At 35.0% G+C, this 25,122-nt stretch overlaps 1 protein-coding gene across 1 annotated transcript in view; it reads right to left on the bottom strand.

Annotated features, from left to right (window-relative positions):
• EYS (EGF-like photoreceptor maintenance factor) overlaps window positions 1–25,122 on the bottom strand; it is a 1,472,906-nt gene that overhangs the window by 1,105,393 nt on the left and 342,391 nt on the right. The window contains 1 exon segment of the mRNA XM_087856898.1: window positions 1,113–1,227. Within this exon segment, the coding sequence (XP_087713024.1) occupies window positions 1,113–1,227 (115 nt within the window).

The raw sequence follows: 25,122 nt of genomic DNA, 5'->3' as shown, positions 1-25,122 counted from the left end.
TTGAAATTTGTCAGCAGTCATTTTTTCATTAATAGGCAGATTCAAGAAAATTAAGTACAACATTTAAAAATATCTAAATTGATTGTATTTAGTTGAATATTGCGGTGGTTAATTTTATGTGTCAACCTGACTGGGCCACAGGATGCCCAGACAAACATTATTTCCAGGTGTGTCTGTGAGGGTGTTTCCTGGTGATATTAGCATTTGGATCAGTAGACTCAGTAAAGTAGATTGCCCTTCCCAAACTGCGCAGGCATCAGCCAATCTGTTGAGGACCTGAGTAGCACAAAACCTAAAGAAAGGGAGGACTTGCTCCTTTTCTGCCTACCTCCTGAGCTGGGGTGTTGATTTTCTCCTATCCTTGGACTAGGATTTATACCATCCACTCCCCTGGTTCTCACGCCTTTGGATTCAAGACTAGAATTGTATCATTGGCTCTCCTGGGTCTCTGGCTAACAGACAGCAGATCATGAAACTTCTCAACCTCCATAATTATGTGAGCCGATTCCTCATAATGAATTGCCATAATACATACATAGATATAGATATATAGATATATCTCCCATTGGTTCTGTTTCTCTGGAGAACTCTGGCTAATTTAGTTTTCAAATTCCATAGCTTAGAAAAAGATATTGAAGTCTAAGGAAGTATCCAATGATTTACTTTTTATGTACTAGCTTGCAGAATAACTTACAAATAATAGTTTAATGAAAGAAAGAAAGAACGAACGAACGAGAGAAAGAGAGGAAGGAAGGGAGGGAGGGAAAACCTGTCAATTTCATGAGAAATTGAATTAAAAGGAAAAAGTATTTAAAATATAACATGATAGACTGGTAATAAATTCCTTACTTTTCATTTTATCATTTGGTTGTATCGGTGGCTTTCCCAATAGAAAAATAAGAAACTTATCTGTTTTAGTGGTTGTATAAACTAAGCTCATTTCACTCTAGTTTCTGCCTAAGGGATAATTGGTTGGTCACTTTAGAAGCTGACTTTAAGAAAATGAAGGACTAATAATGTTGTTGAAAGACTAAAACGAGTTCAGATAAGAGACAGAAATGCTTTTTAAAGTTAATTATGTTTGCTTTTCCTTCTCCCTTGGTGTTCATTACCTTTAAATGGAGCCACACAATGGCAGAAGTAATTACCAGGTTGGTCAAGGCAGGTAGCTCCATTCTTGCATGGATGTGAAGCACACAAATCTGCATTTATTTCATATCTTGAACCCTTGAAAAAAATAATAAAAAAAGATTTTAAGTTTTAATAAGGTAACCAGGTGCCAGGTCATAATTCTTAAATTTGCCCAAATCTTTTAATCAATTTGGGGTGATATCTGAGGCTAAACTCCTGAGATAAAAATGTTACATATTTAGTGTCAGAATCCATTCATTTCACCTTATTACAAACTGTAACAACTTCTCTTGGAATTACTAAATGCAGACTAATCTCCTCTGAATTGGTAGGCATTCAAAGGCTGCTTAGATGTGAAATAATTTATCTTCTGCTTTGGATTCCAGAGACAGAATAGATGTTTCAAGTTACTGGGGTACAAATCAAATGTTAATCTAAGGAAAATAAAAAAGGAACAGAAAGGAAATAGTAGTGAATCAGTGGCATCCTGATGTATGTCCCCCAGGGCTAAATGTATTTTACAAGGCACAGTTGTCAAATGTTACTCACCAATAAAGTCAAGGGGGCAAGCATTTGAATTTATCCATGAACTCTGCAGATATAGTGTTATGGAGGCAGGATGGAGTCACATTTCTTTTTATTAATTTCATAAAGTAGGTCCATGTGGAAAGAAAATAAATCAGAAGTATTCATTAACTATATAGTTTTAACATTTTCTTTCTTCTTTTTTTTTTTTTAAATAATCTCTATGCCCAAGGTGGGACTGAAACTCACAACCCCGAGATCAAGAGTGGCATGCTCTATGGACTGAGCCAGCCAGGCACCCCTTAACATTTTCTTTTAACTAGTTCTGCAGTGCAGATTTCCCATGAATGTTCCACTTAGAACTGTGTTTCTAAAGCTGACTTTCTTACTATGTCACCTGGATTGTTTGTTAATTTGCAAAGCACTGAATACATAGCCTAAACTGACTCTGAATTGATTCTCAACTTTTTTGATAGCTATTTTTTTGACAATTTTGAATGAGAATAGAAACATTCGCATTGACAAGTATGTAACACATGGTATTCACAAATTAGATGAATGGAAATCTTTTTAATATTCTTAAATGTTTTTCTCTAAAATGGTGAAATGAATCTGGGCTGGAGAAAAATTAATGTAATAGATATCTAAGTAGGAAAAAGTTGTTTAGTTATTTCTAACTAAATAGAAAATCTATTTGTATTATTATGATTACTAACAAAATATGAAGTGAAAACATGACATCAGAACATCAAGTTAAACTGAGGAAAAAGTGAAAATTAAAAATAATACATGAGTGAATAAATACTTTGTTTAAACCCTGAAATTATTTATTTGGTAATTTTCCTTATGAATCAATGTTGTGAGGAAAAAAAATGGCACATTTAAAAACCTTGGTTTGTTCCTTATAGTTGGGGATGTGCTAAAATACATTTCTTTAAAAGACCTTGGTTTTGCTCTGTGTCATACAATTTTAAGAGATTATCTTGAGTTTTTGTTGATGATAAATAGTACATTAAGTTTTAGTAAGTGGCCAGTTACTGAAGATGACCATTCTTAAGGTTAACCACATAAAATCAGTTTCTCAGCTTTAACAGGAAAAAAACCCAGCTGTTTCATTCATGGTTTTCAAAACAAATATGACTTTCTTACTGCTTAAAGATTACGAAGTGCTTTATTTTTGAATCAATCATTCACAGAAGTAGAATTAGGAACAGTTTTGGGAAGATAGATTTCGGACATTTTGGCTTGTAATAATGGCAGTTTAATAGTATTTGCTTGCATATAAAGTATTGAGAGTCTTACTACTTTTTCCGATCTTGGGGAAAAAAAAAAAAAAAAGGTCTATTATTAGAGTTTCCTCCTAATGTAAAAAACCATAAATATTTAAAAACATAAACAGCTCTTTATCAAAATAAATGATATATACTGACAAGGGCTAATGTAAGAGTTACCACAGTAACAGAATGAAATGTGGTATAAAAAGAAATATTACAAGTTTTAAATATAAGTAGATGGGGGGGTGCCTGGGGGATGCAGTCGGTTAAGAGCCAGATTCTAGGTTTCGGCTCAGGTTGTGATCTTAGGGTCCTGAAATCAAGCCCCACAGTAGCCACCTCCGTGCTCAGCATGGAGTCTACCCAAGATTCTCTCTCTCTCTCCCTGTACTGCCCCCCTAGTCGCATGTGCATGCGCTCTCTCTCTCTCAAATAAATAAATCTTAAAAAAATAATAAACGTAAGTGTAATGAATTTATAGTTGATAAATCTAAAAAAAAATCTAGTTTATTTACAAAAGCAAAATATTATCTCAACACTAAATATATGTTTCTGTGATTATGTGAAGATGCAGTAAAATAATCCAAACAGATACTATATATTCAAATGTTCTCCTGGAAAAAGAAATTAATATGCGTGTCTACTAGATGAATTGTATCTTCTAAAAATAAGGAGTTACTTCCACTTCAAATTAACCTTCAGGTATCCCAGTTTTGGTTAGCATGTGTGCTACCTTGAAATCCATTCTGACACAGGCACCTAAAGGTGTTGTAAAGATCAACAAAAGTGCCCCCATTTGCACAGGCATCACTTAGGCACTCATCTACCTCAATCTCACAGTTATTATTTAGAAACAAGCAAAGGATTCACTTCATTATAAACGTGTCACTGGTACAACTTGCAACTAAGTCTAAGATTATGTTCAGAGTATATGAGATTTTCAACTTGTCTGCAAAAAAACAACATACTGCCTATGCTATCAACTAGGTATTTATTCCTTCTGTTTTTGTTTTGATACGACTACAACTGTGGCTTTATTCTCATCTCAGCGAACCTAGGAGAATTCAAAATTTACATTATTTCCTTAAAATTAAACACATACATGACTGTTTATATATGATTGTATAATGTTAACCAAACTGACTTTCTCTGATGCCTTTCCTTCAAAAACAGCCCATTATATATGAATCCTTCCTGCAATTCTTTAAAAACAAAACAAAAACCATAACTAACACCTTCTCAGCTACCTGTTTCTTTAAGTTACTATTGGCTTGCAAATTGGCCCCTGTACATGGAGGGCAAGGAGAGACAGAAGAAAGAGGTAGACCACTCTAGATTGGTAGGTGGTAAGTTTCATAATAAGGGAACTTTCCTACAAGGCTTGTGTTGGGCTGCCACAAGACCAGTAGATTTCTACATCTACCCACCAGAATCTTAACTTTATTTATAGTCTATAACTTGGTTCAGTCATGTATCTAATCCAGATAATCTCACAAGACCTTCCTCTTTCAAGGTTATATCTTTAAAATAGCTCCCAATGTGACAGTAGTGGGTGGCATGTATATTCTAAGGACAGAGGAGGGGATAAGGAGCCTCCAAATGCCCCTGTATAACATGAGGGTCAACAAGGAGTCACATCCTTTCAATGATCTCCTTCAGCAATTAGTGTAAACTAAATTTATTTTCATATTCACAAATTAGACAATTTCTAAGTAAAAAAGATACCTTTTTTTGCAAAATTATTTAAGGAAAGAACACATAGTGGAATTTGTCTGTTACTTACTTGCACCATTCATCCTCTCAACTCCCTTTTGCATATGGATAATTAACTAGTTAATAATTCTTTAATAAGAGTTAGAGAGCATCTTTCATAACAGAAGATGAAAATGCAAGTTGTATCTTTCCCAGTCTCAGGTACCCCAAAATGTGGGTATGCAACCAAAAATTGGCAATGTATCACGGACCCACCACAGAATTTGAAAGTAAGGTGATGATGACAAGAAACAGGGATGGAGAACTCATTTGTTTTGCATGTGGCAACGTCAGGACAACCATACCAATTTTCCAGTGCCCTACTGATAACACTGCCTCAGTGTTACCTAGGGTCACTGCCATCCATCCCTTCTGACATTGTGATAATATATGACGTTTCCTTATCTGCTGTCTAGACTCGGTCATTTATGCCAAGTTTCCAGATCTGATTCTAGAACTCCTACAGGTCCTACATGTAATGTTCTTTTAATAAACTCTAAACTAAGTAATTTTCTTGTTAAAACACCCTGAGTACATTTCTAATACTCAGAGTGAATAACTCCATTACTGGTATGTGTAATAATTTGTTTTTGCCATTATTATTAAATATTTATATTTCAATTTTACAGATTAAGCAATCGGGGGAAAAACTAAAAGAGTTTTCAGAAATCTGTAGTAAATATCACTAATGATAACAAATCATTACTGCTAATCTATATTTCATTTCTTCTATTTTCAGGGGCAAAGAAGGTCATAGCTACCAGCTTTTGAAGTTAGGGATACTGGTTTATACTTTCTTTTGCTGTCTGTCTGGTTTTACATCCTGGATAATAGTGACCTTACTGAATTTCTTAGAAAGTTTTCAATCTTCTCCTTATAGAAAGAATTGTAGAGAGGACATAGAGAAAAGGGAACTCTTTTGTACTATTGGTGGGACTGTAAATTGGTGCAACATTGCAGAAAACAGTATGGAGTTTCTTCAAAAATTAAAAACAAACAAAACATATTGTTCAGTAATTCTACTACTAAGTATTAACCCAAAGAAAATGAAAATGCTAATTCCAAAAGATATATGTACCCCTATGTTTACTGCAGCATTATTTATAATAGCCAAGATATGGAAGCAACTGAAGTGCCCACTGATAGATGAGTAAATGTGGTATCTATCTATTTATCTATCTATCCACAATGAAATATTACTCAGCCATAAAAAATGATGAGATATTGTCATTTGGAACTACATGAATGGACCTAGAGGGTACTATGCTAAGGGAAATAAGTCAGACAGAAAAATAATACTATTTCTTTTCCAAAATATCACTTATATGTGGAATTAAAAAAACCAACAACAAATGAACAAACAAACAAACAAAAAACCAGAAACAGACTCATAAATACAGAGACAAAGTGGTGGTTGCCAGGAGGGAGGGAGAGAGGGGATGAAATAGGTAAAGGGTATTAAAATGTACAAACTTCCAGTTATAAAATAAAGAAGTCACAAAGATGAAAGTACAGTATAGGTAACATAATTAATGATATTGCAATAATTTTGTATGGTGACACATGGTAACCATACTTACCATGGTGAGCACTACATAATGTATAGAACTGTCAAATCCCTATGTTGTACACCTGAAACTAATATAACACAGTATGTCAACTATAATTCAATAATAAATATTAGAAAAAAGAAAGAGTTGTATATAGTTGACATTATTAATTGCTTAAATATTTGACAGAATTCACTTGTGCAACCATCCGACCAATGTTTTTCTTCAGGGTTAATTACTCAATTATAACTCAATTTTGCTATGTGTTCATTTTTTAAAATTTCTAATTAAGTTTTGTATTTTTGTGCCTTTCTAGGAATTTTTATATTCCTTCTATGTTTTCTAATTTGTTGGCATGAAGTTGTCCATAATAATTCCTAGGACCTTTTAAAATTTCTGTAGTGTTATAATGATGCCCCCTCTTCCATTCCTGGTATTAATAAAGTGTGTGTCTCTTTCTCTTTTCTTAGTCAGTCTAACTAAAGATTTATCACTTTTGTAATCTTTTAAAAAAACAGATTTTTGTGTGGTTGATTCTCCCTATTGTTTTCTGTTTCCTATTTCATTGATTTCTAATTCAATCTTTGTTGTTTTCCTCTTTAGTTTACTTTGGTTTTAATTGCTTTTCTTTTTCAAGCTTGTTGAGGTACAAGCTTAGATTACTGACTTTAGGTACTTTTTTCTAATATAAGCATTGAAGCCATAAAGTTATATCTAAGCACTTCTTTAGCATACATTTTGATTTTCTGTATTCATTGCCATTCCATTCAAAATTTTTTTTTCAAATATCTCCTGTCATATTTCTTTGTGTTATTTATATGTAGTTTAATTTCCCAAATGTTCTTCTGGGGTTGAGTTTTAATTAATTCTATTGTGGTCTTTTTAAACCTAATACATTACCCAAGTGGAGAATGTTCTATGTGTGTTTAAAAAGAATACATATTCTGCCATTCTGCTGTAATAGGTGAAGTTTTCTATCAGTGCCAGTTGGACCTGTTGGTTGATGTTAACTCTTCCATATATTTACTGATTTTTCATCTAGTTGTTCTATTAGTTATTGTGATGAAATTATTAAAATCTCCAACTATACTTGTTAATTAATGTATTTCACTTTTGAATAGTTTCATTTTTGGTTAGTACATATTGGAGTTTTGTTGATAGTTGTGTGTATATATATAGTTGATATATCTTTCTGATATATGATCCTTTTGCCATCATGAAATTTTGCTGTCTCTTGTAATTTTTTTGTCTTACAGTCTATTTTGTCCAATATTAAGAAAGCTCTTCCAGCTCTCTTATGTTTACTCTTCACATGGTATCTTTTAAAAATCATTTAAGTTTTAGCCTATTTGAGTCTTTGAATATGAGGACATAATTTAATGTTGCTTTTTTTATCTAGTTTGACACTTAGTCTTGTGATTAGAGTGGGCTCCCATGTTAGTTTTAGCAGACAAAATCTTCAAAGCAGCTGTTATAAATATGTTCAAAGAATTAAAGAATTAAATAAAACTATATTTAAAAATTAAATTAAAATATGATGAAAAGTACACAGCAAGTATGAAATTCCAATAGAGAAGAACTATAAAATAAATAATTAAAAATAAATTCTACAATTGAAAATTCAAATAACTGAAATGGGCTTAATAGCAGATATTAGATGACTGAAGAAAGTCTCAGAATTCTAAGACATCCGGATCAATAGAAATTACATAGGATAGCCAGAATTCACTAGGACCCACTGCAACACTAAAGAATCCCAGAAAAGTTAAATTTGCTACCAAATCATTGGCTTTTGTTGCATAACATGCAGTTGGGTTTTAATCCTATTTCTAGGTCCCTACTTCTATCCCCATCGACATACTTGCTCTTTCTCTTTCTCCACCCACCCTGTTGGATTTTCCCAAGGATTGACTACTTATCCTATTTTTCCTTTCTGTGCCCTTTGATTTCAGGGCTTTTTGTATACTCCTATGTATGTTCCCTACATCCTTAAGCCTGATTCTCACTTTTGACTCAATTCCTAGTTCCTGTTTCAAACCTAACTCTAGTCATATTGGTACCTCAAAAACCTCAAGACAATAAATCTTTCTCCAATTAAAATGCTATCAGTGATAGAATAATTCATATCTTCAGCAATAATTTACTGAATAGTTTACTGAATTCTCTTTAGGATTTCTTTCAGATTAATTATTCTATGTCTGCTAATTAGAAGATGGATGTATATTGGTAAATAAAACACATACTAGTAAATTTTATTTGCAGAGAAAACTTCCTTTTGTGCAAATCTATTTACTGCAATTGTTTTCCATGTTATTATCATGTTTTGCATTATAGCCTTTAGCAGGAGTCATACCTATAATTTAAAATAGTTTAGCAAAGTAACAGGAGCATAAGTCTTACTTAAAGACAAATGAGACATGAGTTGCTATTTAGGAGCCTAATATACGTAGGAATAAAAGATCTACATCTAGTTTCATTACTTCAAAATCACAGAACATCAAGGATAAAAAAAAAACTTGAAATGTTTCTGGGAAAAAAATTACTTGGAGTAATGAAATAATAAAACAATCCTCTCTCTCAAACATTCTCAAGACGTTACTTTAAGATGTGCTTCTAGGGATGGGACGCCTGGGTGGCTTAGTAAGCTAAGCATCTCACTCTTGATTTTGCTCAGATCATGCATGATCTCAGGGTGGTGGGATCCAGCTATGTTGGACTCTGCACTGAGTGGAGAAGTCTGCTTCTCTCCTTCCTCTCCCTCTGCCCCTCTGCATGCTCTCTCTCTCTCTCTCCACCCCCTCAAATAAATAAATCTTAAAAAAAAAAAAAAAGATGTCTTCCTAGGGAAAAAAAAGAGGAATGGTATATGAAAATATTTGTTTAATTCAGGAATACAGTGACAAGTTATCCTATAATAATGGCTGGGAAACATCATTGTCTAAATCAGTGAATGCTGAAGAAACTTTTTTATCAAGGATAGTTTTGTGAATCCATTTACATATAAAGTGGACATAAAGATGTATACTGAATGTAAAACTTAAATAATAAGAACCTAATTTTTCTTTAAACACACACAAAAAAAAGATGTAAATCAGAAATTTGAGCAGAAATTTAAGAGTGTGAGGTAAGAAAAAAGATGGGAGAGTAGGACCTGTTTTCAGCTGGTCCCCTGAATCGAGCTGGACATCTACCAGACCATCCTGAACACCACAAAATCAGCCCGAGACGCAGGAAGATACAACTGTATCTCTACAAACGAACATCTCCGGCTCTGAGTACTGAGGTATGAAGCGGGGAGCCATGAATCTGTGCACAGACATCATAAGATAAACGGATGGGGGAGGGAGCCCCCGCATTTGGGCGCCTGAAAGCAGTAGCCTCCTGCACTGGGGTGCGGGCCGGATTTGCGGACTGGTAGCTGCCAAGAAAGCAGATTGAGACTGGGAGCTCAGGAGCACACAAACAACCAGACTGAAAACCGGAGCTCCAGAGCTCACGCAAACCACGCCGAAACAGGGAGCTTGGGAGCTTGCGCAGGAACCAGTGGCTGCACAAAGGGCAGAGACATGCTGGCCCTGGGAGCAAGGACCGGGAGAGCGGCTGTGGGCGCTCAACCTGGGACACTGCAGGGTTTTTAGCAGCACCAACAGAAACAGAGTTAAAGAGGCCAAGAGAGCTCAGTGGAGAGCAGACTGCGATCTCTCTGTTATGAGACAGAGGCTTGGATATGGCACTGCTGCTCTGACTCTCAGAAGAGTCACAGAAAACCGCCAGGGAAAGCTGCCAGAGAACAAAAGCCTGGAAATACCAGTTCGCATTGTGCCATCCCCATCCCCATCTTACAGGGGATGGGGCAACTCTACCCAAACAGGGTTGCCTGAGTATCAGCGTGACAGGCCCCTCCCCTGCAGAAGGCAGGCTGAAAAATCAAGAAGCCCACATTCATAAGGTCCCTATAAAACAAATGCATATTGCTTGGGTCCTGGTCAATAATTTGGGCTCTGGACAACCCTGCAACATCTCCTCATCAGAATGACAAGGAGGAAGAATCCCCAACAAAGGAAAGAAACAGAGACTGTGGCCTCGGCCACAGAACTAATGGATATGGATACAACCAAATTGTCAGAAATGGAGTTCAGAGTAACAATGGTCAAGATGAGATGTAGGCTTGAAAAAAATATTAACAAAAACATTAACAAGAATATAGAATCTCTAAGGGTGGAAATGAGAGCAAATCTGGCAGAAATTAAAAATGCTATGAATCAAAGGCAGTCTAAACTGGACGCTCTAATGGCCAGGGTAAATGAGGCAGAAGAACGGATTAGTGAATTAGAAGATGGGATGATAGAAAATAAGGAAAAAAATGGGAACTTGGCACAAAAAAATCCAATCTCAAGAATGCAGATTATGGGAGATTACTGACTCAATGAAATGTTCCAATGTCAGAATCATCGGCATCCCTGAGGGGGTGAAGAAAGAGAGAGGTCTAGAAGAGATATTTGAACAAACTGTAGCTGAGAACTTCCCTAATCTGGCAAAGGAAACAAGCATTCATGTCCAACAGGCAGAGAGGACCACTCCCAAGATCAATGAGAACAGACCAACACCACGTCATAAAATAGTACAATTCACAAATCTTAGATCCAAGGATACAATCATGAAAGCGGCCAGGGGGAAGAGAATCCTCACCTACAGAGGGAGGAACATCAGAATAACGTCAGATGTGTCTACAGAGACCTGGAAAGTCAGAAAAAGCTGGCAAGACATACTCAAAGCACTAAGTGAAAAGAAGATGCAGCCAAAGATCCTATATCCAGCAAGGCTGTCATTCAGAATTGATGGAGAGACAAGGACCTTCCAAGACCGGCAGAAACTGAAAGAATATGTGACCACCAAGTCAGTCCTACAACTAATATTAAGGGGGGTTCTATAAAAGTAAAAAGACCCCAAGAGTGATATAGAACAGAAATTTAAAATCTATAGAAACAAAGACTTCACAGGCAACGTGACATCATTAAAATCATATCTCTTGATAATCGTGCTCAATGTGAATGGCCTAAATGCTCCCATAAAATGCCACAGGGTTGCAGATTGGATAAAAAGACATGACCCATCCATTTGCTGTCTACAAGAGACTCATTTTGAACCTAAAGATTCATCCAGACTAAAAGTGAAGTGATAGAGAAACATTTTTCATGCCAATGGACCTCAAAAGAAAGGTGGGGTAGCAATTCTCGTATCAGACAGATTAGATTTTAAAGACTATAGATACAGAAGGACACTATATTCTTCTTAAAGGATGTATCCAACAAATAGATATGACAATTATAAATATCTATGCCTCCAACAGGGGAGCAGCTACATACACAAGCCAACTCTTAACCGGAATAAAGAGACATATAGATAATAATACGTTAATAGTAGGGGAACTCAACACTCCACTATCAGCAATAGATCACCTAAGCAGAAAATCAACAAAGAAACAAGAGCTCTGAATAATATACTGGACCAGATGGACCTCATAGATATATACAGAACACTACATCCCAGAACAACAGAATACTCATTCTTTTGGAATGCACATGCAACTTTCTCCAGAATAGACCATATACCGGGTCACAAAACAGGTCTCAATGCTACCAAAAGACTGAGATTATTCCCTGCATATTCTCAGACCACAATGCTTTGAAACTGGAGCTCAATCACAAGGAAAATTTTGGAAGAACCTCGAACACTTGGAAACTAAGAACCATCCTGCTTAAGAATGGGTAAACCAGGGAATTAAAGAAGAGCTTAAGCAATTCATGGAAACCAAAGAGAATGAAAACACATTGGTCCAAAACCTATGGGATACTGAAAAGGTAGTCCTAAGCAGAAAATACATAGCCATCCAAGCCCACTCAAAAGAACAGAAAAATCTAAAATGCCGTTTTTATATTCTCACCTTAAGAAGCTGGAGCTGGAACAGAAGAACAGGTCTAACCCATGCACGAGAAGGCAGGTGATCAAGATTAGAGCAGATATTAATGAATTAGAAACCAAGAGCACAGCAGAGCAGATCAACAAAACTAGAAGTTGGTTCTTTGAAAGAATAAATAAGACTGATAAGCCACTGGCCAGACTTATTCAAAAGAATAGAAAAAGGACCCAAATTAATAGAATTATGAATGAAAAGGGAGAGATCACGACCAACAGCAAAGAAATAGAAAAAAATCATTAGAAACTATTATCAACAACTATACGCTAATAAATTAAACAACCTGGAAGAAATGGATGCCTTCCTGGAACCTATAAACTACCAAGTCTGAAACAGGAAGAAATTGATTATTGAAACAGACCAATTAATCATGAAGACACTGAAACAGTGAGCAAAAACCTCCCCAAAAACAAGAGTCCAGGGCCTGATGGATTCCCCAGAGAATTCAACCAAACTTTCAAAGAAGAAATAATACCTATTCTCCTGAAGCTGTTTCAAAAAATAGAAACAGAAGGAAAACTACCTATCTCATTCTATGAGGCCAGTATTACCTTGATCCCCATATCAGGCAAAGACCCCATCAAAAAAGAGAATTACAGACCGATATCCCTGATGAATATGGACACCAAAATTCTCAACAAGATCCTAGTTAATAGGATCCAACAGTACATTAAAAGGATTATCCATCAAGACCAAGTGGGATTCATCCCTGGGATGCAAGCATGGTTCAACATTCGCAAATCGATCAGAGTGATATATCACATAAACAAGAAAAGAGTCAAGAACCATATGAACCTCTCAATTGATGCAGAAAGAGCATTTGACAAAATAGATCATCCTTTCCTGATTAAAGCCCTTCAGAGTGTAGGGATAGAGGGTACATTCCTCAATCTCATAAAAACCATCCATGAAAAGCCTACAGCGAATACCATTCTCAATGGGGAAAAGCTGAGAGCCTTTCCCTTAAGATCAGGAACATGACAAGGATGCCCAGTCTCACCATTATTGTTCAACATAATACTAGAAGTCCTTGCAACAGCAATCAGACAACAAAAAGGGATAAAATGTATTCAAATTAGCAAAGAAGTCAAACTGTCTCTCCTCGCAAATGACATGATACTCTATATGGAAAACCCAAAAGACTCTACTCCCAAATTACTAGAACTCATACAACAATTCAGTAATGTGGCACGATACAAAATCAATGCTCAGAAATCTGTTGCATTTCTATAAATGAACAATGAGACTGAAGAAAGAGAAATTAGGGAATCCATTCCATTTACAATAGCACCAAAAATCATATGATATCTCGGAATTAACTTAAGCAGAGAGGTAAAGGATCTAATTATAGAAACTACAGATCACTCTTGAAAGACACTGAAGACAAAAAAAGATGGAAAAACATTCCATGCTCATGGATTGGAAGAATTAACATAGTTAAAATGTCTATGCTACCTACCAATCTACATTTCCAACGCCATCCCGATCAAAATACCAATGACATTTTTCAAAGAGCTGGAACAAACAACCCTTAAATTTGTGTGGAACCAGAAAAGACCCCAAAATGCCAAGGAAATTTTGAAAAGGAAAAACAAAGCTGGGGGCATCACGTTGCCTGATTTCAAGCTATATTACAAAGCTGTGATCACCAAGACAGCATGGTACTGGCACAAAAACAGACACATAGACCAATGGAACAGAATAGAGATTTCAGAAATGGGCACTCAGCTCTATGGGCAACTAATCTTCGACAAAGCAGGAAAAAACATTCAGTGGAAAAAAGACAGTCTCTTCAATAAATGGTGCTGGGAAAATTGGACAGTTATCTGCAAAAGAATGAAACTTGACCACTCTCTCACACCATACACAAAGATAAACTCCAAATAGATGAAAGACCTCAATGTGAGACAGGAGTCCATCAAAATCATAGAGGAGAGCATAGGCAGCAACCTCTATGACATCGGCCACAGCAACTTCTTTCATGACACATCTCCAAAGGTAAGAGAAACAAAAGAAAAAATGAACTTGTGGGACTTCATCAAGATAAAAAGTTTCTGCTCAGCAAAGGAAACAGTCATCAAAACAAAGAGGCAACCCACGGAATGGGAGAAGATATTTGCAAATGAAACTACAGATAAAAGGCTGGTATCTAAGATCTATAAAGAACTTCTCAAACTCAATACACGAGAAACAAATAATCAAATCCAAAAATGGGCAGAAGATATGAACAGACACTTTTCCAATGAAGACATACAAATGGCTAACAGACACATGAAAAAATGTTCAACATCATTAGCCATCAGGAAAATTCAAATCAAAACCGCATTGAGATACTACCTTATGCCAGCTAGAATGGCAAAAATCGACAAGGCAAGAAACAACAAATGTCGGAGAGGATGTGGAGAAAGGGGAACCCTCTTACACTGTTGGTGGGAATGCAAGTTGGTACAGCCACTTTGGAAAACAGTGTGGAGGTCTCCCAAAAAGTTAAAAATAGAGCTACCCTATGACCAGCAATTGCACTATTGGGTATTTACCCCAAAGAAACAGATGTAGTGAAGAGAAGGGCCATATGCACCCCAATGTTCATAGCAGCATTGTCCACAATAGCTAAATTGTGGAAGGAACCGAGATGCCCTTCAACAGATGAATGGATAAAGAAGATGTGGTCCATATATACAATGGAATATTACTCAGCTATCAGAAAGAACGAGTTCTCAACATTTGTTCCAACATGGACGGCACTGGAGGAGATAATGCTAAGTGAAATAAGAGAGAAAGACAATTATCATATGATTTCTTTCATGTATGGAACATAAGAACTAGGAAAATCGGTAGGGGAAGAAAGGGATAAAGAAAGGGGGGTATCAGAAGGGGGAGTGAAGCATGGGAGACTATGGACTCTGAGAAACAAACTGAGGGCTTCAGAGGGGAGGGGGTGGGGGAATGGGATAGACTGGTGATGGGTAGTAAGGAGGGCACATATTGCATGGTGCACTGGGTGTTATACACAACCAATGAATCATCGAAACTTGCACCTTGCATCAGAAACCAGGGATGTACTGTATGGTGACTAACATAATGTAATAAAAAAAACATTTAAAAAATTTATTAACATTATGAACATAAGAACTAAAAATAATAATGTCTATTAAGAAAAGGTTGGAGAGAAAAGGTTGTGGGAATTCATGAGAAGATTCATCTTTCACAATGGAGAACCAGTAACTAACATCTATAATAAATTCACAAAACTCAAAAGAGCAAATAAAATTTCTGAATAAGCAAATAAGGCATAACAGAATAAAATAAGGAGCTATTTAAAACTTTTTGTCTCTAGCATACTTGAAAGTACAGAATCTGTTGTTTTTCATTGGAAGTTGTTTTGATTTTATTTATCATGTTCAATGCTCAATTTGTTTTTTGTTTTTAAATATTGTAACAATTTCAATAACATTTTGTGAAAATATTTCCTCTCTCATGAAATACTTGAATTTAAATGGATAAATATATAAAAGGTTAGTGTGAAGCTCACAAAAACGACTAGTTTTGTGACTATTATTAGGTAAGCTAGGATATATGGTTCTCAGTTTTGTAATCAATACAACATGGAAGTTAAACCTCAATTTTCCATTGTGCTACATATAAAGTTTTCAGTGTTATATTCATCCATGATTCATATAACATCATTCTGTGAATTATTCAATTAGGCAAAAGAGATATTGTAGCTAATTCTAAAAAAAACCCATTTTACTATATTTTGAAGTTAATTTATAATCAGCACCTCTACTTGAATAAGATAGTTTAATAAGATAATAGTGGCTTTCTACAAAAATAAAGAACCATATAGCAGAAGAAATATGATTTTAACAAAAGAAAAATAAATGCAAAGAAAAATAAATTCCTTTAGGAAAAGTTAAAAGCTGATGAATTGTGAAATATCCTTATCAATCTCTTGCAAATTTGAAATATCTATCTATCAATCAATAGATATTTCCAAACCGTTTGAGAATTTGAACGTGGCATTTCTATTCAACTCAGTTACAGATACAATAGCTTATATGCTAAAACAGAGCATGATTTCCATGTTGTGGGGAAAAAAAAAAAGATTGCTTCCTTTAACTGTGAAAAAATGTTTTATTGAGTTTCCGTGCATCTCTCTCTTGCTATGATTTTAGAAACAAGGGATTTTTCAGGGAAAAGCTTGAAGTAATGTTCCCTAAAATTACCTATTTTAGTGTATGGTTTATGTATCTCCAGATCAAACCAGCTGGGTCACAATTACACAGTGTTTACTATCTTTGCATCTACTTACTTCTGTAATCTGTGTAACAACCTTAGAAGGCAGGTACTGTTCTTATCTGTATCTTAAAGGTGTGGATTTAGATAAATAGAGGTTATACAAACTTGCTTATGTCTCTCATCTGGTAAATGACAGCTGTAATTCAAATCCAAGCAATCTGCTGTCAGATTTCTTATTCTTCATACTTTATTCGTTTTAATGGGATCTCTCACTCTGTAGAATCACCCAATATATTTCTGGTTATTTGTGCCAATAAACTAATTCATTTGATTACCAAAAGACATGTGGCTTTCCCCTCATCTCCTGTTCTGGATATCTCTATCAAAATGTTGCCTATTGTAATCTCTCCTGTCAAGGATTTTGAGTCCCTAAAATGTGAAAGAGCCTTTTCAAAGTTCATCCCAAAAAGCTGAGGCAGGAGCTCCAAAGCAAATCAGCCCAGGTTCCCTATAATCATACCGCTAATCCAGTTAGCTATCTGGCCACGTGTTTGTGTGTATCAGTCAGGCCTATACTGAAGAAGATTTGAGAGCAAGTGAAATACAATATAGAAACTTAGTCTCAAAGTCAAAGCTAGAGAAAAAAGAAGTGTTGTGGGTTTACAAAATGAATTCAAGAATATGGCTATGGCTAAAAATGCCATCTCTTAAAGATTTTAGGTGGTCCACTAACTTGATCCTAGTATTTCTAGCACACAGTACAGAAGAAAACCTGGTCAGTTCCACCAATAGCAATGCTCATTATACAATAATGCATTTTTGATTCAAGAAGAGTAATTGCTCTTGACCCTAAGGCCAGAAAGAAATGTCATGAGAGGGTCCTCCTAGAGAGGATGTGGGTAACTTTTCTAAGACATCCTTGCAGGTGACACAAGATGAGTTTCATATAGCTGTTTCTTAAAGTTTGCATCAACATAATCTAGATTTTATGCACACTAAAGTTCAAAGAAGTAAACATTATTCCATAGGAATTTAGTACATTTCTTCTTAACTATATTTAGAAATGGATTATGGGATACTAAGGCACAGGTAAATTTAGAGCTTCCCTAAAAGGTGTTTTTTTCCTCCAGTCCAATTTTTGATAAATGTTGACTAGAAATAAGTTTTAGATTATATTAATATACACTAGAGAGCTAGTATGTTGCTTTCACTATAAAATCAAACCTCTAACATAATATAATAAAAAAAATTAAAAAAAAAAACAAAACTCTATGCTTTAGCAAATAACTGAGTTTACACAAGTATTCAGAACAGGGTGATGTAATTTTGTGGAAACTGAAGCAAAAATTTCACCAAAGTTCAACAAGCAAGAAAAACTTGATTCAAGGCTACTGTAATAGAGAAGAGAGTCAGAACTCAGTCTGAGCTTGGCTACACTGTCACAAAGGATGAGAGAGTTTGTTAAGAGCTATGACCTATGGTCATAACCTATATGTGCTTGCTAATCGGCCCTCCACAAAACAAAAGTAAACTTTCTCAATCTTTAGGACAGGAGTGAGAAGAACGGCAAAAAGGCAGGAAGAAGACTGTCTACACTTTGGTCAAAATACGAGAAACCTGAAGGCTGTCTTGGCCTTATTAGTCTTGTGTCTTGGGACTGATAAGACGTTATATGAAATTTCCTACAACCCTGGAGTTCCCGAAGAGTAGAAGGAAATAATAAAACAGTAATTTATATTCTTAACATGACACTCGTCTCACATTCTGGTGAAGTCTGAGAAACAGGAGTCTGCCTCATCTCCACACTTAGTGAGCTAGAACACCACGTCCTCTCTCAGGTTATGATTCCTAAATATGTCTGAGCTGTCTGATCCCAGTTATCTCTAATCAAACTGAATGCTATAGCGCTACCAGCCTATATTTCTAAAAGGCAAATGTGATGGAACTTCAGCCTCCAACTGATCCCCGCCCCTCATGCATATTTTGAAGCTCATCATTAATGCAGTCCTAACTCATGAAGACAGGGGATTTATCATCTCAGAACATCCCAAGTGTTTGACAGGATACCTATCAGTAAGGCTTCTTTTTTTTTTTTTCCTTTTCCCCCTCAAATTTGACACTTTAGTTTTAAAATTAATGCAAGTCTTAAATTCTACAACTATATTTAATCCTTGTTAAGATATAGATTATTCTATAGCACAGTGAACATGAATGTATATGGAAACTTGACGAGATGATGCTGCAGTTATTCCTGTGACTTTCACAAAGCCTTACATACATCCCCTAGGGTATAGTGTTCTAGCCTGAGAAGTACAGACTTAGAGAATAAAATAAAAAGCTCCCAGTATAGTCTCTACAGAAACATCAAAATCTGTACCTGGCCTACTTTTTAGGTAGTCTCTCTCTTATCCTGCCCTTTTCCTCCTGCATCCTCTCCTCCAAGCAATGCCAACAACTTATTAAATGCCTGTGATTTTGCCTGGTTCCTTTTTAAAACTTCGATGAAAAGCCATCTCAGGGAGCCTCTGCCTATTTTTTCCAAGTACAGGCCATTTCCACCTTCTATATTATTTACACCTTCCTCTGTAGGCAGTTGCTTATGTATCTGCCTCCTTCTTTAAAATGTAAGTTTATAAAAAGATAAGGGGTGTGTGTGTGTGTGTGTGTGTGTGTGTGTGTGTGTACATGAGTATCCACTCTGGCATCTCTGCCACTTGAAATAGCTACTGACACATATTGCTGCTCAAAAACTATTTGTTAAATGAATGAAAAATTGAAATGCACATAAATGGTGATGGTATTTTACCTCTAGAGGACAGATAATCATTTCCAATCCTGTTTAGGACAATTCATTAACAAAACACTAAAATTCCAAGTGATATAATGAATATCATAAAGTTTGCCAGAAATAAAATTTATGATTGACTCTTTTCAATTTCTGATTATGTTCCACATGATTTGACAACAATAAGCTGCATTTAAGGTGTGCATGTATATGACTTTAGAGCTTTCGTTGCCAAAATGTAGATAGAATTTAAATGAGATTTCTAATTTGATTCAGTGAGCAGTAATAAAGTCTCCACTTGTTTGACAAATAAATTATTAAGCATAACCAGTGAATACATTCAATAAAATAGTATCTGTGCATCCTTTCAGTCTGTGAGTTTTTGAATATACAAATTGAATAATCAAGCATTCTATATCTTATTTTAAAATAAGTTTTAGATGTTAATTTCTAAATAATCTTAATTTTCTTTCCTCATATATTTCCAGGTCTGTATTTCAATTCTGGCTAAAACACACACAGATTCAAATTAGTTTTCCTTTTCTATGTTTAGCTAGCTCTTTATCTGTTTCTTGATATTTTCTTCAGCCCAGTTTCTTCATTTGTTTCTTCCATCTGGGCTAAATCAGACTGATAGGTTTCTCTTCACAGAAACCATAAGGCAGGAATGATCCAGTGACCAAAAAGCAATCCTAAAAATCAGATTCCTGTTTCGTACATAGTATCTCCAACAGTCCATGCTTTCTTTCTTCTGTCTCTTCAATTCCTTCATACCCCTTTTCTGTTGTGATTTGCCTAGGTGCTAAATTTTTTTCCCTATCTTCTGTCTAGTGATTGTTGCTATCATTTCTTATTTATTCATTCTTTCATTTAAACACACATTTTTCTACCTACCATTGCTAGTTCACTTAAGCAAAACTATCAATTGATTTATAGAAAATATCAACCATTCCACAACTTCTACATAACAGACTCCTAAGCTAAATCTCCAGTCCTAACTAGAACTCTAAGATTGAACTAGTTAAGCATCAGTTGATAACACCACCTGAATATCTATTAGGCACCCGAAATTCAAAGTAAGCAAAACAAAACTCTCTCTAAGCAGTTCTATCTTCATTCTTCCTTATTAACTATGATAAACTACAAAACCTAAGACATTTATTCCTCTTTACTTTCACTGAATTTACCAGCAAGTCCTGGCAACTTTACCTCTAAAAATATCTCAAATCTGTCTACTTATCTCTATCACAATTGCTAATGTCCAAGTCTATCATAATTATCTCCCTCCCAAGTGAGAATACTAATTATTTTAACTATAATATTAAATATTCACCCTCACCTTACTATAGTCTGCATTCACATCCAGAGTGATTTTTTTTTTTTAAATAGAGTATAATTGTGATATATAAATCCAGTATGACAGCTCTGGCAGCACTTCAAATAAAATCCAACTTCTTTGCCTTCTATGATGTGGCCTCTAACAACTTTTCAGCCCACAACTCATAATACTCCTTTCTTGTTCACTTAGTTTCCAGACATACTGTATTTCTTTAGGTTCCTAACATACTGAAGTCATTTTTTTTATCAGACGGTCTTATATACTAGCAGCCCTCTAAACCTGGAACATTCTTCTCGTGGGGTTAACTCTTTCTTATTCAGATTTTGGTATAAATGGAAACTCCTTGAAGATGTTTACCCTGACTATACAGTCACTCCTTCACATCACCCTATTTTATTTTGCCTTGTAGAATTTATTCCTGTATATACACACACATATACACATACATATGTGTATGTGTTTCTTACTTTTATAAATTTTTTTTCTCCCAATGGAAAGTTAGCTACATAAGAGCAAGGATCTTGTCTGTCCTGCTGTTAACTGTTTCCCCATCAACAAAACAATGTTTCCAATAAAGTTGGACTACGTTAAATATTTTAAGTGAATTCTGGAAGTCAGTCCATTATTAGCACATAAAAATATATAAAAATATAACTATGTGATTATATATACAATACACACATATGTATATATCTCAAGGAAAGATATAGATATATCTCAAGGAAAAATTTAGAATAAGAACTTAATTCATTTATTTTAGAATATAATTTTTCTGAAATTATACATAAATGACTTTTATCCTCTGAAAAACTTGTTAATGGTAGCATTTTTAATCTAATCATTAATTATTTGTCTGGAGGCTGACGTTTCTGTTTATTCTACTGAATATTTTTGATCAGTATCAAATTCATTTTTATGTGTATTTGGCTTTGTGTATGATTAATATTTTAAAAAAGCTCTACATTTATTATAAATCTCACTATATAGCATGATATGTTAGGTTTTCTCTTAAGTAGAAAAGAGGGAGTCAAGGCACTCATTATTGCTTCTGTACTTCTGGTGATACTAGAGTATAGAGTCTGGTCAGGAAGGTAAGGGAAAGGGGCATTTCATTTCAAATCAAGTCAAGACTGTAGCTCTTTCATTTACTGCCCAGATCAGAGTCGATGGCCAAGAAATGTGATCTAAGGGCCTAGGAGAAAATCAATACTTCCATCAGTGATGGATTTAAATGAGGTAGAGACCTACAGTTAAAGGAAATACCTTTTCTCTTCCATTCCTCATTTCCATTGAGAGGAACCCTGCCTTAAAACTCTTGGCCTCTTTGTCCTTTCTACTACACCTCCTCACAAATGGTGCAATGAGTCATCGGGGTGGTGGAAAATAGCCTTGGTTCAAAGATTTTAGTGTAAGTGGAGCTAATCTTTCAAAAGTCCAGTTTGCAGAAGAGTTGATCACTGTGTCTGACAGAACTGGTAGGAGGCAGCAACCTAAGTACCCTGCTCTGCAGACTGGATATACCCTTTTGGATTCCATACAAAGCTATATACCTCTGGATAAGATCACTGCTAAATTTAATACTTTGATTCTCTGTTGGATGGATGTGTTATTATACATTAGTTAAAACTCAGACATGAAAGAAAAATGTTATTTCTTGGTTCAAACACTCACAGATCCAACAGGATTCATGGTAATATGTTTATCTATAACACCAGGAATTTTCTTTTCCCTCTATTCCTTCTACAGTATTATATAGGTTAGCACAGATTCTATGAGGTACCTGGAAAAATTGTATATTAGGACCTTGAATTGAAAGCGGAGTACCTAAGATCCTGGAACAAAGTGAGATTAGACAAAGGCTGCTGCTTAATCTTGATGTCCAAATACAGACTTGACCACAAAGTCCAGTCACCAGAATAGAAGCAGCAGGTTGACTTGAGACTTAATTCCTTTTGTGAATAAATCCTCAGGAAGCCTTAGTTCTAGTTCTTCCTAAGAGTCTCCACATACTGAGTCTACAGGTGTCTAATAACTGATGGGCAGTAATATATACAGCAGGTGGAAACAAATGGGCATGTATGAAAAATTGAGGGTGACACAATAAGATCATCACAGGGACTCTAATGAGTTGAAAATATATTCATAACTGCGGTGTGTTTTATTGACTAAAAATATTTCCTTCACAGATTACAAACTGCTGATTGGTATATACTGATTATATCTTCTATTTTAGTCTTGAAAATTAAATCACAGGATATACTTATTAAGAGTTATTTATCTGAGAAGGCAAAAACTTAAATGAAAAGATGCAAAATCATATTTATTGTGATTTTTACCGTGTTGGCTGCATATGACTAGGAAACTTTTAGAACTAGCAGTTGGCCTAATAAACTCATTCTTTTGACAACATAGAGAAGAATATGAGTTGCATAGTTTAGTTCTCAATCTCAACTCTTCCTATATTTCCCCCAAGGGCCATTGCTATAAGGACCGATCCCCTAAATATCAATGCATTTGCTCTTTAGGATATTTAAAGATATATACAATTTAATGGTATTAGTGCAAAATAAACTTACTGGCTATCTTTAGTTTTTGTTACAGTGCCTCAATTGAATTAATTCAATAACAATCAGAAAAATAAAGTGGCTAAGGACATTACTGTTTATTGGTGACAGGGCATTTTTAAAACCATGGAATCTTAGCTTGGGTTAATACCAAGTCTTTTTATCCTTGATCTCTCAGAGGGGTCTCATAATTAATGGATGGCTAATTAAATAATCTATTTCTTAATAAATGTTAATACTTTTCACTATCTAAACATAAATAGTTATTAGAACTCAGATGAAGTTGGTGAAATTATGTAAATTTATTAAAGCTGTGAGACACATAAACGTTAGAAATTATCTCTGATTGTACCTTTAGCAATTTTGAACCTATTTTCAGGTCATGAACAATTGGTAATAACAAGATTACTCTTGGTAATTATACACTTGCAGATTCCTTAATAGTCTATCAGGTGGAATAACAATATGGAAACCCATTTTCCTATAATGCTTAGTCTCAGAAATGAATACTTTTTTTCTGTATAATGAAGCAGGAGTTTATTAGGCATGTCATCAGAGTTGAAAGGAAAAGTACAACAGACCTATTTCATGGTACAGTAGACTTTATATCTCAAAGCACTTCAGAAAGGAGATATTAGATTTACAGAAATAATCTTGTTTCAGTTTTTAGTCAAAATTACAACACATTCAAAAGTCTGAGTACAAATTGATTCAAGCTTGAATTCATCAGGGAAGCTATCTAAATTGGTTAGATTGTATGCTTTCAAATCAGTTCCTTTCTTAGTAGACACTTGCTAATCATACACTAATCTCACTCCAGTGAAAGTATTTATTCATTCTCAAATAGTTATACATAGCACTATGAGGATACTAATGAGATACTGTACATGCAACAATTGGGAAATGGACTATGTAATATCTACTCATTCCTGGAGGAATAGCAAATGGGATGGGTCATTCAAATATCATAAGTCATATTTAGCACGTAGAATTCCTATTCTTGAAAGGACATAGCACAGAAAGTTAGTGGTCTATTTCCTAACTCTACTTTGAGTAGTTTATGAAAATGGCCTTGATAGAAAGAAAATGGCAATGTATTTTTCAAGAATTAAGATATCTACTTCCATCACCACTAGTCCTAATGATCTGTGTCTGCTGGATTAGAATGAAGGAGGGAAGGGAAGCAGAGAGAAAACTGAGCATATAAAAAAAGGAAGAAAGAAATATACATAAAGAATTCAGATGGAAATTTTAACTTCTAGACTAACTCAAAGATCCCAGCACATCATTTTAAAAATCAGGATTAAAATATATATGTCTAAACCAAAAAGAGGATACTCTTCTGACTCTCTGGACATACATAAATGATGGTATGTTTATAGTCCCTGAACAATTGGTACCTAGACAGAGACTAAAGCAAGAAAATATCATATTTAATGAAATCTATGACCTCAGAGATTACTAGCTGCACCAGAATTTGATAAACATACCATCAACTGTTGGGTATTCTCTGGTTTTAGAAATGATAATATGTGAAGAAATGCAAAAATGTGCTTTAGATCACATGAAATACTGTTGCAGTCAAAAATCAATGACTGCTATTCTGTGGTTGTATCAATCAGGGAACAGAGAGGAGACAGAAAACACTTTAGTAATTTAAAAAGGAAACATTTAATATTAAAAAATTATTAACTAGTGAAAATGATTAACTACTAAGAGGATAAAGAGACTTCTGAAGAATATTAGCACTAGAGCATTCCTATGTTCTGTAATATCCACTATGGCATGAAACATACCTAGGCGGACGGAGTACACAAGAAGAGTACCATGGTAGAGAGAAGACTCTCCTCTCCCAAAATTAACATTTAAAAACAAATATGTCACTACTTGGTTTTGATACTTTTCATATCCAGTGTTACACGTTATGGAATTAGTATAGATCCAACTAATAATTTAATCACAGTTTCAGTAAAGCAGCTTAAAGAG

This window comes from Ursus americanus, chromosome 29, assembly GCF_024610735.1.
Source record: "Ursus americanus isolate L20-20 chromosome 29, mUrsAme1.1.p, whole genome shotgun sequence".
Classification (NCBI taxonomy): Eukaryota; Metazoa; Chordata; class Mammalia; order Carnivora; family Ursidae; genus Ursus; species Ursus americanus.
The sequence above is the reverse complement of the archived record's forward strand: the minus strand, read 5'-3'. Positions and strand labels throughout refer to the sequence as shown.